The following is a 15,846-nucleotide window of genomic DNA, read 5'->3' as shown; positions in this document are numbered from 1 at the left end:
GTGTGTGTGTGTGTGTGTGTGTGTGTGTGTGTGTGTGTGTGTGTTCCCGTTTTATGTTTGTGTGTATGTTTCTGTGTTCCTGTGTCTGTGTATGTGTGTCTGTGTACTTGGGTGTGTGTGGCAGGGTAGGCATATTTGGGTGCATACGTGTCTATGATGCTGGTTGTGTTTAAGTGTGTGATTCTTTATACGTGCTTAATATGTTTGCGTTGTGTGTTACTGGATGTGTGTGTCTGTGCGTTATTTTTGCATGCAGGGTCTGAGAACAGACAGGGCAGGTTATTTAGAGTGGTTGGGGTGCTCGGGGCAGTTAAGCGGGTGGGGTGTGGTGGGGGCCCCTGCATTGCTGGGCTTTTAGCCACAGCTGTGGAGAGCGAGGTGACAGCTCTTCTAGCGCAGGTGAGGGGCTGCCAGCGACAGCCAGCTCTCTGTCAAATGGAAGCCAAGAGGGGAGGGGGGATTGGAGGGAAAGAGAGAGAGAGTGAGAGAGGGAGAGAGAAAGCGGGGGGTGGGGGGGAGAGAGGGGGGGGAGGGGAGGGAGCTGCTAGTTCAAATGGCCTCCAGTCAAGGCATTTGGCAGCATCCCTATGCAGCTCTTATGCGAATCAGTGTGTGTGTGTATGTGTGTATTTGTGTATGGCGTGTGTGTGTGTGTGTGTGTGTGTGTGTGTGTGTGTGTTTGTGTGTGTGTGTGTGTTTGTGTGTGTGTGTGTGTGTCTGTGTGTGTCTGTGTGTGTCTGTGTGTGTGTTTGTGAGAGAGAGAGGTTTGTCGTTGATTAGTTATGTGAGTTTGTGTTTTATTTGTGTGTTGGGAATGATTCATTGAGGTGAGTGCCGCTGTGCATGACCCAAGTGAGTATGTGTATGAGTATGTGTAATTTAGTTATCTGTGCCCATGTACGCGTGTGCTAAGACAGAGTGAGTGAGTGAGTGAGTGGGTGTGTATGTGTGTGTTCCCCTGTTAGACTGCATGTGTCGGCACGTGTGTGTATGTATGTGTGTGTGTGTGTGTGTGTGTGTGTGTGTGTGTGTGTGTGTGTGTGTGTGTGTGTGTGTGTGCTCCTGCTAGTTTCCGCACGTCTGTCACCCACACACATGTGATTACTGACAGCCCCCCCTCTCCCCGCGGCCAAGAGATCAGCAGGCAGCCTCAAACGCCACACATCCCCTCTTCCCCTCCCTCCGACAGTGTGGCCTTTAGCGAGTCATCTCTATGCCATCTCCCCGTGTCAATATCGTGTTCTCCAGCAGAGCAGCGCAGAACAGCTCCGCTCCTCCAGGCCCTCTGGCTGCACTTCAGGACGTGCGATTAAAGCCGGCTGTCTCTTCAGGCCACCACCCCCCACCCCTCTCTCTCTCTCCTTACATCAATCTTCCCACTTTCTCTCTTTCTCCTCTTTCCTCTATATCTTCCTCTCTGTCAATTTTCTCTTCATCTCTTTCTCTCCATCTCCTCCCCCCCCCCCCGTCGCCCTCTATCTCTCCCACCATCCACCTCCCTCTCTCCCTATCTTCCATTTCGGCGTTTCTCTCGCCCCCTCTCTCGAACATGTCAGTCCCTCAGAGCTCTGAGTTACTCCAGCCGTCAGCCAGGATATGCATTCCCACGCTCTCTCCACTGAAAATGGCTGAGGGACTCTCTAGGATCCATGTCTTTTGGGTATTTGAGAACTAAGATTCTCAAGTCTACTTTTCTAGGATCATGAATGAGCAAAGACCTTAGCCCATTAGGTACAAGTCATCATCTGATGGCAGTGGCGTAAGGGAGTTAGGACGGGCCCCAGCGCACGCTATTATGACAGCCCTTGCTAGCCATGAGGCGCGCACAAACACTATTAGGTGTATATATTTTAACAAAAATGTGTTCTACGGTCGAATGAGTTACTTCTGCTATTGTATTTGGAAAGTAGGCACATCAAAGAGAACGCGATTAGAAACATGGATAGTACTTTGACACAGGTACCATAAACAGTCGTTCAAAGTGCTGAAATGTTCTTAAAGTGGCATTATGTAGGAATTGTACTTCAGGGTTAGGGTTAGAATTAGCAGTTTTACCTTAAAATAACAGCTTAAAAAAAATTGGGGCGCTTCAATGATGTTTAATATGGAGAATCACCTCTGTGCCATTTCCATACCAGGGTCTGTAGGCATATTACTGTGTTATGTATGTTTGCCTGAGCCGCCCGGTAACTACTGTCTGCCGAACTGGTAGGTAGTTTATTTGCCGTCTTGCTTTGTCTTGTGTTGCACTTGCTTGATGTTTGACTGTCTTAGTAAAGTTGTTGACATAGTAAAGTTGTTTGTCATAGTGTCAAAGTAAGGACATTTCAAGAGGTTTCGCTAGGTTTGTCCGCTAGCATCTCGTTAGCAATTAGCAATTCCTCCATAATACCACTTAAAACACTGATGAAAGGCATGATTTGGCCTTACCCACATCTAAAAACCACAAACATAATGGCGACCTGACTCTGAAATTATAACAACCTGTTCAATAGGGGCACGGCAGCTTAAATGATAGGAGTGGTGCAGAAAATGTTCTTGCTATGTCCCTGTTATAGTGGTCATCAGCTTGCAGGCGATGATGAGCTATATGACCAGTCAAAACGTCTGTCTGACCACTACAACAGGGACATTTCTACAGTGTATGTAGGATAAGCATATCCTTTTGTTTGTTATAGATTGCTACTATTTTTCCCCAAAACTAATAAAAAACCATGATGGAAAGAAGTTTGCCTTCTCAAGGGGATATATAACATTAGACACCGTCACTAATATAATACCACTTCATCTTTTGAACACAACGATAAATATGAGGCGAAAATATGAGTCTTAGACTTCTGTCAGACGGCATTCTGGAGGTCTTGTCTATAGACATATGTATACATCTGCGCAAGGCTATGGGACCCCACAAGCCCTGGTGCTACCGTAACTGCTGCACCTCCTATAGTTTCGCCCCTGTCTGATGGTCAGCAGCAATTCTGATTGTGTCAACTGCAAACACACACACACACCTCATGTGGCCACACTGGCTGACGTAAGTACTGTATATGTGTGTGGCAGTAGAATGTTTGTGTGTGTGTGTGTGAGTGTTTGCAGTCCACACAATCAGAATTGGTCCCTCTGCAGTTATTTCCCTGGTATTAACACCACAGAGACTAGAGTTGGATTGAGAGGCTCGCACCTGCTTCAGTGAGAGTATAACTATCGTGTCAGTCGCAGTGACATTGTGGAGTCGTTTACTAGCTGTTTCTAAATGTACTGGGCTGACACGCCGTTAAGCGTCTCTCATATTTCCCCATCATCGCCATTCGCCGAGCTATGAATCCATCCCAGAGGTAAAAGATTACATAGCCATCTCCGTCTCACTCTCCCCCGAGAACCCAAACTATTATTATGGCTGATTAAGGGGACCGCAATTACGATGACACTTTTACAATCACTGTATTTTATCGGTCACTGTAAAAAATAAAAAATGGGGGAATTGCACAGGGTCGAATATGAGGGACTGCCTTGTGAAATCATACTAAATGTGCTCTTGCTGCTGAACAGGTGGATTGGTCACTATATAGGCCAATGGGGTCAGGTCTTTGGGAATTTTGGACAAAAGCATGCTGTGGGAGAAATTCTAGCTGTTATCACAACGGGGACAGGCCACTATTCAAATCTTCCTGCCCGACGTAGAGATATTTCCAAATGGGGTAAAGGGGCATCATAGAGTGTGATTAAAATGTGTACACAGTAACTTTCTTCAATTGATTAATCAATTTTATTTTGACAACCCTTGTCCTGGAGGTTACTGTAAAAAAAACCTTTCCTTTTGAGTGTTCTAAAACATTAAGAAAGGGGATGTTAGTGAACGCTAAGGCACTCTCTCTGTGTGTGTGTGTGTGTGTGTGTGTCTGTGTGTGTGTGTGTGTGTGTGTGTGTGTCTGTGTGTGTGTTGTGTGTGTGTGTGTGTGTGTGTGTGTGTGTGTGTGTGTGTGTGTGTGTGTGTGTGTGTGTGTGTGTGTGTGTGTGTGTGTGTGTGTGTGTGTGTGCAGGTGTGAACTAGTTATTGTTGCCTCGGCCAAAGGAGATTATGTTTTTATTACGACTGAGCCGTTTGTTTGTCTATTTGCTCGGTCAGCAGGATTACAGAAAGAAAACCACCAGGCTGATTTTCATGAAACTTGAGCAAAGCCCATTGCATTTTTGAGCCAATCCGATTCACAGGGCAGATCCGTTCATTATTTTTCACTTTGGTTACCAATGCGACAGGGCATTTGGCCTAGTCGGAGGTCTGCGTTCTCCGAGTGCCCTTCTAGCTGTTTCGTTGTTGTTTTCTTTTTAGCCAGAATAACAAAAACACTCTATTCGATTAATTAATTTTCACGGCAAATGGAGGTTTCGTGACCTGATGCAATCAGAAAGCAATAGCCGTTTATTTATTTATTTGTTTGTATGTACATTTTTTTTTAGAGAGACCGCAGACTGCAACTGCGAATCAAAGTGAAAGCGTGCCTGATAATCACACTGCAAATGCATAGTAATAATTAGAACAATCACAACATTAATTAGAGTACAACACTGTTCTCTCCTCATTTGTTATTGTTGTTTTTGTTTTGGATTAGATAAGCCAGTTTGCTATGTGTAGGATATTCTCCCAGGCTTTGTACTGCATAAGGGTGATTCTCTTTTTTTCTCTTCTTTGTTTTGCGAGCTAACCAAACAAAACAAGCAAACAAATCTACTTATTGAAAACTGTAAAGCGAGCATCTTGGAGCACCACTGGGTGACATTCTCCTCCGGCCCTTCCGACTTAGAAAAAGTGCCATTCACACACAACACACATTGCACGTAGGTCCAGTGCATTTTCCCGAGGAGCGGGTGAGAAAATGAGCCGGGGTGTCCGTGCTCCGTAAGACGGGCGAGCAGCCATGTCACTGCCGCAACGTCGACTCTGCGTTCAAAGCGATAGGCCGACTGCTTGTTTTCGGTTGAAATATGTCGAGTGCCCTCAGCCCTCTTCCTGCCAGTCTCGCTGGTATGTGTACGTCCATTCATTCTAGTGCATTTGAAGTGAAATGACTGCATTACACACACTTTGACTATTCCTTTCTCTCCTTCACTTTTTCTCCCTCTCCCTTATTCTCTCTCTCCCTCCTCCCCGCTACCCAGTAGTAAGTAAATGAGGAAGCGGTGCATGAGTGATGGCTGAAGGGAAAGGGTGTCCTATTCACTCTACCAGCACCTACCAACCCCATCAAACCCACATTGTGTGAGATCTAGCATTACTTCTGCATTGGGCCGCGTCACACATCTTTTTGTTTTTCATTTGCTCCTGTGTCTATGTCTTTGTTGTCTTTGTTTGTTTGTTTGTTTATTTGTTTGTGAATGTAATTATGGACGTCAGTCGTGCTTGTCGACAGGCATTAGCTCGCGCTGACGCTGATTCTTTGTGTCACGGTGGCTGGAGCCATCAAAAGCCACTCGCACAGATGGCTGGACAGAGATCCAACAGTCAGCGTTGTCCGTGAAACCTCTGCCACCACACACACACACACACACATACACATACACACACACACACACACACACACACACACACACACATACACACACACACACACACCACACACACACACACACACACACACACACACACACACATACACACACACACACACACACACACACACAAACACACTCACACACAGTTTATTAATTAAGCTGTGTTTGCTTTGCTGTTGATTCTTGTTGCTGTTTGTAAGGAGGGAATGTGGGGGGGGGGGTGTGTGTGTGTGTGTGTGTGTGTGTGTGTGTGTGTGAGGTAGCACAATAAGCTGTTTTATTCCTCAGTTGTCAAATGTCTTCATCATCCCCCCTCTCCAAATCACATTACACGGCCAGTGGATTTTAATTGCACAGTTTTTGATACGGGGGAAAAGGGTGATAGGAAGAGGAGATGGAAGGGCAAGAGAGGGAGGGATGGAAAGAAGGTGTGAGGAGAGAAGGAGAAAAAACAGAGAGAAGGAAAAGAGGAAGAGAGAGAGATAGAGGAAGGAGAGAAAGGAAGACAGATGAGATAGAGAGAGAGAGAGAAGTGGAGAAAGTGTGCCATGGAGGGAGAAAAAAAGGTAGGGAGGAAAGGAGATAGAGAGAAGGAGAGGAAGAGGCTTTTCAGTAACAGTCAGGAGGCGTCCCTGCCTGTCCCAGCACAGATGAAAGAGTGCAGGGTGGCACCAGCTGTTCTCTTTTGGGGAATGGCAGGGTGTGTGTGTGTGTGCGTGTGTGTGTGTGTGTGTGTGTGTGTGTGTGTGTGTGTGTGGGTGTGTGTGTGTGTGTGTGTGTGTGTGTGTGTGTGTGTGTGTGTGTGTGTGTGTGTGTGTGTTGGTGTGCTGTGTTTACTTTATTTCCCATGATGATCCATTTTATCTACTGGAGGGAAATGTTTACTGTTTGCTGTTGTGGGGTGGGTTTGTGTGTGTATACGTGTGTGCCTGATTGTGTGTGCACACAGGGTGTGTGTGTGTGTCTGAGTGTGAGCGTCTGTGTGTTCTCTTCCCCATGATTCATGCTGTTAATTAGGCAAGGCTGAATGTTGCTAAATTAGTTGTTTGCAATGCTCGTGTTTGTGTATATTCAATATGTATGTGTGTGTGTTGGTATTTCTGTCCTGCAGTAATTCAATGTTGTGTATTTATGTAATGTATGTTGTGTATGTATGTTGTGTGATTTGTGTGTACTCTTTCATGTGTAAAATAGTGAATCTGCCTATGCTTGGATGTGCACACACTTACATTTGTGTGCTGCTGAAACCTATTTTTAAGTGTGTATATGTTATGACTACCTCTCTTTGTGTTGGTTGCTGTGCTGTTTTACCCACAGTATGTCTGTGTGTGTGATTGTATACATTTGTTTGTTACTGTGACTGTATGTGTATCCCCACAGTGTGTGAGTGTGTGATTAGTGTGTGGTTCAGCATGTCTGACTGCTGTTTCTGGCTGCACACAGGCAGAAGGATCGAGATCTGGCGCAGGGTGGGGCCGCCTGTCATCCAGCGCAACGCGTGGACGGGCCACGCTTCACCGGGGGAGGCTTCAGCCTCAAGCACACCAACAGAGTCACCACCTAGCACCGGCCAACACTACACACACACACATACACAACCCCTCTCTCTCTCCCTCATACCCTCCCTCCTTTCCTGTCTCTTTATCTCGCTCTCTGTCAAGCCCCCTCCCCTCTCCATCCTACGTCCCCCTCTGTCTCTCTTTGTATCCCACTCTTTCAAGCTCTCTATCTCTCCCTCTCTCTACATCTCTCTCTCTCTCTCTGTGCTCTATTTTCACCTCCACCCCTCTCACTCTCACTTTATTCATCCACCCCCCCCCCCCCTTCTCATTTATCCTGCCCCATCTCTTCCCTTCCCATCCCAATTCATGCTGTTTTTCCAGCATGGTAACAAAACAAAAACAGAGTTCTATTATAAGTTAAGACATGCACACATTAAATGAATAAAGAAATAAAATAAGGTGTGGTGATTCCTTCCTAAACCCTGCTCCATCCATCCATCCATCCATCCATCCATCCTTCTCTGGATCCCAAACCCAGCCCTCTCCCCCTCTCCTCCTCTGCCAGGCCGGATGTATGTAGCCTGTGCCTCCCCGCTCCAGACCCCCTCAGAGTGGTGTTCAGTGGTGCTAATAGGGGCTAGAGTGTATAATTCAGGACCAGGGACGGCCGTTTGAGTGTGCTGGTAATTAGCCCACAGCCCCCCCACCCACCCCCTTCCTCTTCTCCATGATTGCCACGGCAGCAGCAGCGGCGGTGGGGATGAAGGCGGAGACTCCGGAGGGGCCCTAAAAGCTTCTCCATCATCATGAATAATTGCCGTCTCCTGGCATCATTTCCATCTTGATGTGTGAGAGGTCTGTTTTTTTTTTTTTAACCTTTTTACTTTTTAAGTGTGTGTGTGTGAAAGAGAGAGGGGAGGGTTGTTAGAACGCCTGTGTGTATGTGAGAGAGAGTGTGTGTTTAAGTGTGTGCCTGTTTGTCCATTAGATCTGTTTTTTTTTCTGATCTTATTTATTTTATTAATTCATTTTCTGTTCGACATGGCGTGGAACAACACAGAAATGGAGTCTTCTAGAAAGATCTTTGCGGATCAAGCCATGAAGCCATCTGATGCTTGGTCTGTGGAGCAGGAGGGCTGAAGGGTCCCACTCAGGCTCAACTTCCTGTTTCTTCAGTGTGTGTGTGTGTGGGGGGGGCATGTGTGTGCGGGAGGGGGGGGGGGTCACTGCGCCAGGAACTGTTGTGGAAGTTGTGCTCCTATCAAAGTGAATAGCACAGGCTTTAATGACAAGTGAAGAGTGTGCTGCTGTAGTTTTGGAGACTGCATGGGTTGTGATACACTGGCATGCACACACACACACGCACACACACACACACAAACACAGACAGAGACACAGACACACACACACACACACACACACAGAGACACACACACACAGACACTTTCACACATATAAACACACAAAAAGAAGAAAAACACCAAACTAAGGAGCTTGCTTTAAGAGATGACGGGTCCTGGCGAGATGTATTTCCCGCCCTATATATCTTTGCAGCGATGACATGCATATGCTAATGCCATGACTGTTACTCGTCACTCTACTGTAACCGTCCGTCCCTGTAGTTCAAATATTCATGCATGTTTTCACAGTCATTGTTTTGGTTTATAAGCTGCTCAGCCACCCTACCTCAGCTTTCTCTCTCTCTCCCACTTACCCACACACACGCACACACACGCACACACAAAAGCTATATCCATATCAATCTACCTTTAGCTGAACACATCTCAACCAGGCAGCCTTCTCCCCAGAGGCATTAAATATGGATTGTTCATGTTGTATTGTTGTATTGTATGTCTTGTTTCCCCAGTGTCGTGGTTGACTCAGGCCATTATAAAACAGGAAAACTTCACTCATCTCAGGCACTGATTGCGACTGCCCACTGCCTGTGTTTTGAAATGGCCTTGCCCCCACCCCCTACCTCCCATGCCAAGGACATTCCGAGGTGTGTTTTGTGGGGGAAGGGATGGGGGGGGGGGGGGGGGTGAAGTTTCTATTTTCCCCCTTGATGTGTGGAAGAAGAAAAGAGATCATCAAACCGGAAGATAAAAGCGAATCGATAAAATGATGGTGGATGTGTCGTCTGTTCTGTGTGTGTGTGTGTGTGTGTGTGTGTGTGTGTGTGTGTGCGTGTGTGTGTGTGTGTGTCTGCTGAAGAGGGACAATTAAGTCTGACACGAGAGGCTCCCTCAGCTCCTCACGACGCTGCCGAAGCGCTTCAAGAGTGGCGGAGAGTAAACAAATGCATGATTGGCCAAGCGTTTAGCGTGTAGGGTTGCCCCCCCCCCCCCCCCCCAAACCTCCTCCATCTCCCTTCTACTGCCACTGTGATATAGGCGTGTGTGAGAGAGCGTGTGAGACAGATAGCAGCTTGAAATGTTTTTGTTTTATTTTTGTGTTGAGATCAAACTGGTGGGGGTAGTGTGTGAGGGGGGTTGTGTAATTAGATGTAAAGCCCCAGAGTGTAAAATATATTTTCTTGAGAGTTTGTCCAACAAACTGTCCGACATATTCACCATGTCCCTATGTGTATGCGCCAGCCCCTGAAAACAGTAGTGGGAAATAGGGGACTCAAAGTTCTTTCTGCAGTACCAACACCGCCAGCGAAAGGGGCTTTGATGGGGAATCCTCGGCCGAACATCACAAGGGCCAGGTTACGCCGTCGACAGGTATTACGAGGCTCCCTCTGTCTCGGGGGAGTAATAAATACCCACATCAAACTCTTACCTCCACTTTCACTCTGACACTCCCCCCCCCAAACCACCACCACTTCCTCCTTCTCTGATCCCTTCCTCCCTCTCCCCCTCTTCGCCTATTAGGTGGTGCGATTGTGCAGTCGTTTGCGCAAGCCCAGGTACCTGTCAGCGCGGGAGGAATTGTCTCTGCCTGCCGCAGCTCGCCTTGGCGGATCAAGGGACTGGCGAAGGAAGAAGATTGCCTCCCGCGTTACCTGAGAATGAGGCTCTACTGTACTTACTGTGATGGAGAGGCAGAGGAAGTGATGGGGGAGGGAAAGGGGGATTGGAGTGGGTTGAGGTGTGCCCAGCTTGCCTGTTCCAGGGAAGTGTCTACATCAGTGATCGTTTGTCTTGACTGTTCAAGGGAAGTGTCTACATAAGTGATCGTTTGTCTTGGCTTAGGAGAAAGGTGCATTTATAGTTGTTTAGCTGTTTTAAAGCAACGTTATGAGCCATTTCTTTCAAAAATATTTTGTTTTAGATATATTGATAACAAATTTATTTGAATTGTATATGGTCATGTGAGGGGACAGATAAACCCTCCTGCCATTCCCACTCATCAACCTACTTACTATTCAACGTGTAGTTTTATGGTCAGACACACCAGAAAAATATAAGTGCACCTTCCACAGCACGACATCTCCAAATACATTGTAGAAGTACAACATTTAGCTCTGTAGCTTTTTTCAAGCCAACTGTGTTGTTGATGTTTGTAATGCAAGCTCAAGCTTCGCTAGCTCAATAGCTTTAGACAAAAAAAACTCCACAATGCCTTGCTAAGTGGATGGGTTAATCGAATGCAAGTGAACTGTAGAGAAAGGAAGGAAGACATTTTTGATCAATGCCTGAGTGCAGAGTAACAACTGACCAATGCCTCCGTATCGTTTTAGATTTTGACTCGTGTCACACAGCAATATTGTGTTAAAATACGTCACAGAACTCCCACCACCGTCTCAAAAGTTATGGATTTACATTCCATAGAATGTCTACTGAGGCTAATGGGCCGTCAGCTTGTGTGCCTTGGGGATCCTAACCGACGACCCTGGTGATTTTTTTTAATGCGAGTCACATGCGCAGGAACGTGCACAGGAATTTTGAAGGGCAGTTGCTCTGCCCTGGAGAAAAGGGGCAACACGCCCCCGTCATCTGATCACAAAATTTGTCCAATATCATTCTAAACTCTCACTAACTGCCATGCCCCCGTCATCTGATCGCAAATTTTGCCAATATCATTTTAAACTCTCACTAACCGTTGCTGCCACGCCCCTGTCCCCTGATCGCAAATATATATATTTCCTTCTGAGGGGCAACTTCAGTTGAGGAGGGCAAACAGGCAGTTGCCCTAGCAACCTTAGCCCACTCCTGTGCACGGCCCTGCACATGCGTAACGAGAGTGCGGTGGGTTAGTGGTGATGAAGCCAACTGTGCCTGCAAAAACAGCAGTCTTCTTGAAAGCACTGATTGTTGTTTATATGTTAATTAATGTTTATTGATTTGGTGGGAAGAACACATGTGCAGTTCCAAGAGTAGATTCCTGTCTGATGGAGACACGTAAGCCCTGTGGACATAATGGATCCAAATTGCCCCCATACTCACCAATATATAGCTGGCAATTGTAATTTTCTGCAATCATACCATACCAGTAATTGAAGCTTAGGTATGTGTTGATCGGGTTGACTGTTGCGGACTATCATGCTGATTGTCTAGGTTCAGTCACGCTGTTCCACACTCACTACATCTGTACATAAATATGGCAGTGTAGGGGGTTGCATTCTTCATTTGATGCGAGTGCGCACAGCGGCAAGCGTGGTACCTGGAGAATTATGTTATCATGGCCTTTTTGTCGCAATCGATTTTTAGAGGCCATTTTCAGAGGCCAGGTCATTTCTCTTCTCAGAGTCACAGCATCAATATCCTAGCCCACTACTCCATTGTGTTGTGTTGGTTAAGAGCTCCGTCTCTTAAATGGCTCTCATGAACTTGTTTAGAAACAATTTGGAGCACGAGCAAACTGCCCAGGCCCCTTCGGCCACACTAATGGATGTGATATTTCTTCAGTCATACCTGTGGTGTTGTTTTTATTCTCTCTCTCTCTCTCTCTCTCTCTCTCTCTCTCTCTCTCTCTCTCTCTCTCTCTCTCTCTCTATTCGGGCCACTGCAAATAATGTGTTGGTGTTTTTCCAACACTCTTCATTGAGGTCCATGATGCTTTGTGGTCTCAATTACACTGAAAAGGTAATCAAATGCATGTCACATGTATGTACGTACGTATAACATGTTTTTCAGCTTTTTCAAATGATTCACAGTGATAATTGCTGAACTGCCATCATACACTATTTCAACACTGACTTTGAGGAACATGGCCTCAGTTAGATGCATCAAAACTTAAACGCTTAAAACACTTCGTTATGGCTGGTTTAACTACTCAAAAAGTTCTTTCACATGATATAATGTCATATTGCAGTTGCCGTGTCACACCCAAACAAAAACACATTTTTATTTTGAGCACATTAGAAAATGTTTTATGGATCTTTGACAGCAGGGAAAGTGTGAAGTGAAAGCAGCATGGAGGCTCCGCTCGTTGTCTCTGAATGAGGTGATGAAATGGGTCACGCTGTTTGGCTTTGTTAACAGATGGAGCCTTCTTGCTGTTGTTCTCTAGTTTCTTTTTTCTGTCACCCTCTGTTGGCTCCGTAAACGTGTGGAGAAACCCTTTTCCTAGATCGCTTCTCTTTCTCCACCCGAATGGCTTCTTGGAATTATTTTATAAAACAAAAAAACAAAAAAAATGATAACTACAATGTATGCCCAAAAAAAAACAGATCTTCAGCACGTTGAGATTCTGATTGTTTCCCAGGTGCTTTATAAGAAAATGAACAGCTTGGCTCCATTAAATACAGATTAAATATTAAATGACTTCAAGGTGGATGCTGTCAAACTCAGACACAGTCAACGCTGCTCTGACAGGGGATGAGCTCCAACGCCTGAGGTGATCTCCACACAATTCCCTCATCAAGTGTCTTCCCTTCACATGAAAACAACAATGGCAGAAAAGAAAGGGAGTGATTTAAGCGAACAAAGAAATTAAAATGAGATCTTCAGAGGTGAGCATTGTAACGCTACTGTGATACCTCTGATCAGCCAGGCTTTGATTCTTTCCTTTAAAAAAAAAAAAAAGTGAAAGGGAAAAAAAAGAAAGACAAGCGTGCAGTACAGTATGTACACAGTGGGCTAGCGTGACCTTTTAAAACTTTCCTCCCACACTTGCGTTCCCTCAGCCCACGTCTACCTTACGGTTTCCTAATTGAGGTCCCTTGTGCCCTGATCTTCGGGGCTTCGTGTTCCGTCGGGGGCTTTCAGTCGTGATGCACTCTGCGCAGAGCAGAACACAGGCATAAAAGGAGGAAATACATCTCGCCAGTACCAGTCTTCTCTTAAAGCTAGCCCCTTAGTGGGCTCTTTTCTTTTTTATTTCTTTTTTCCTTATTCTGTTAGTGCTCTTCAACAGCATGAGAAGAAAAGAGTGCAGTTTATAGCAACCTGAAAGGTTCTTGAGCTTTTTAATGGAACTACTAAATGGACAGAGAACTGACGGAGGGTCTTTTCCAGAGGATGAACCACCCACTTTAATAGCCCCATGAGAGAATGTTCTCCAGAACCCATGGAGACCCCCTTTGTCTCAGTGCCTTGATCCGATCAACAGACACTGTAAAAAGAGAGAAGCAGTAAGTCATGTTTTACCAAGCAGAGTCAACTGTCATGAGTTTTACCAACCAGAGTTAATTGTTCCCTCGGACCTTCAAATCCTGTTTAAGTCTCAAACCCATCCTTTGGATGATCAGGAAGATTGAAAGATTGGGAAAGTGTATTTACCTCCTCTTCATGTGACCATGTGATCACCTTGAAATTGAGTCTGTGAATATTCAAAACACTAGCTTCTACAAAAAGAAGAACCCTTATTACTGTAAAAACCTGAATAATGGCACTTTAAGCTTTGCAGCACTCCCTCGCAGGCATCTTTCTTTTTGTTTGTTTGTTTGTTTTGTCAGTTTTACGGTCTACACTGCTCAAGCGACTGCCTGAGGGTTTTTTCCTCTTTTCAGTAACTTCAGAGGCTGACTCTGAAGAGAGTTTGTGTAATAAATAAGCCCACTAAATTCCAAGGGACCAGTAAGTTTGGGTCTGCTCAGACGTACGAGTCAACTTACCAATGCCAAGCTCTTCCCCCTCCCTTCCTCAATCACCAGGCTCTCAAGCCCATCACAGCTGCCTCCCTTGCACACGTAAACTCTCACACACACACACACACTCACACACACACACACACACCTAAGCCTCCCTCACACGCACAGACACAGACACACACACACACACACACACACACACACACACACACTGACAAACACACAGCTAAACCTCCCTCACACGCACAGACAGACACAGACAGACACACACACGCACACAAACACACACACACACATACACAAACACACCTAAACCTCCCTCGCACACGCACGCACACACGCACACACACACACACACACACATACACACACACACACTCACACACACACACACACCTAAGCCTCCCTCACACGCACAAACACACACTCACACAATGAAACCTCCCTCACACACACAGACACAAACACACATACACACACACACACAAACACACCTTAACCTCTCTGACACTCTCACACACATATTCAAACACACACACACACACACACACCCGTACACACACACACACACACACACAACTAAACCTCCCTCACACACACAGACACACACACACACATACACACATGCACACAAACACACCTAAACCTCTGTGACACTCTCACACACATATTCAAACACACACACACACACACACACACACACACACACACAGCTCTGTTTGCAGCGCTCTGATAAAAGCTTCATGCTTGTGCCTCTCGGGCACAGTGGTGGTGGTGGTGGTGGTGATGGATTAAGGGCTGGAGGTGGCGAGTGGTGAGCCGGAGACCCAGTGCCACGCTGTGCCGTGCCACGATGCCCTCGTCTGTCCTCTCGACCATGAAGGCCATTAAGAGTGCGGACCCCGGTGTTGCCAGAGGGCCCCTACGTTCATTGGCAAGGGGACCACCAGACCGGAGACATTCATTTTAACCAGCAGCAGCAGCAGCAGGAGGAGAAGAATGAAAGACAACTTTAAACAACAAAATGGAGGGAGGAAGAAAGCTAATGAAAAACTTGGCTTGTATTTCATCTCTCATCCCATACACACACAAAACTAATCAAAATAAATTACACATCCCACACAGACTTAACTAATCAAACTAAATTACAGACACAGATGTACAGACAGTCACAAACATACCTACACAGAACCACGTATGTGTGTGTGCATGTATTTATATATGTATCGCATACACCCACAGACATAAACAATGGGTACGTAAGTACGCCTGCATGTCTCGTGTCTGTATATGACAGTACTGTATGTGTGTATGTACATTATATGCCTGTGCGTGTGTGTTGGTGTGTATATTGTACGACAGGTAAGCCATTATGGAAGTCAACTGTGTGTTCCTGGCAGCCTCCGCTCCTCTGCTCTGCTCTGCTCGGTCTCTAGCTCTCTGCACTTCATTAGGGCCAATGATAGTGTCCACATTATCGGAGAACAGAGTTTGATCAGTCCAATTATACTGGCCACATCGATGACCCAGTGGTAATGGTGTTGAACCGGGAGAAGGGAGGTGGAAAGGGCTGGCGAGAGAGTGAGGGGGAGGGAGGGAAGAGGAGAGGAGGGGTGGATGACCTGTATCGAGAGAACGAATGGAAAATGTCTGTCTCTGGAAAAGAAGACGATCACACCTGCTATCTGGTTACTGATGCACACACACACACTCACACATAGATACACTGGCAAGAAACTACACAAACTTGCACTCACACACACACACACACACACACACCGAAATTTCACAGTGAGTATTATGCCAGACTCGCTT

The 15,846-nt window shown here is 46.1% G+C and overlaps 1 protein-coding gene across 1 annotated transcript in view; it reads left to right on the top strand.

Annotated features, from left to right (window-relative positions):
• The window catches only part of cfap58 (cilia and flagella associated protein 58), a gene marked incomplete at both ends in the record, with an annotated part of 123,713 nt that extends 116,599 nt beyond the window's left edge, over nt 1–7,114 (top strand). Inside the window, one exon of the mRNA XM_080843349.1 lies at nt 6,994–7,114. Within this exon, the coding sequence (XP_080699475.1) occupies nt 6,994–7,114 (121 nt within the window). The remainder of the gene's footprint in view (nt 1–6,993) is intronic.
• Between the last annotated feature and the right edge of the window lie 8,732 nt (nt 7,115–15,846).

The sequence above is a fragment of the Sprattus sprattus genome (genome assembly GCF_963457725.1).
Source record: "Sprattus sprattus genome assembly, chromosome: 1".
NCBI classification, from domain to species: Eukaryota; Metazoa; Chordata; class Actinopteri; order Clupeiformes; family Clupeidae; genus Sprattus; species Sprattus sprattus.
This window is presented reverse-complemented; position numbering and strand designations above follow the sequence as displayed.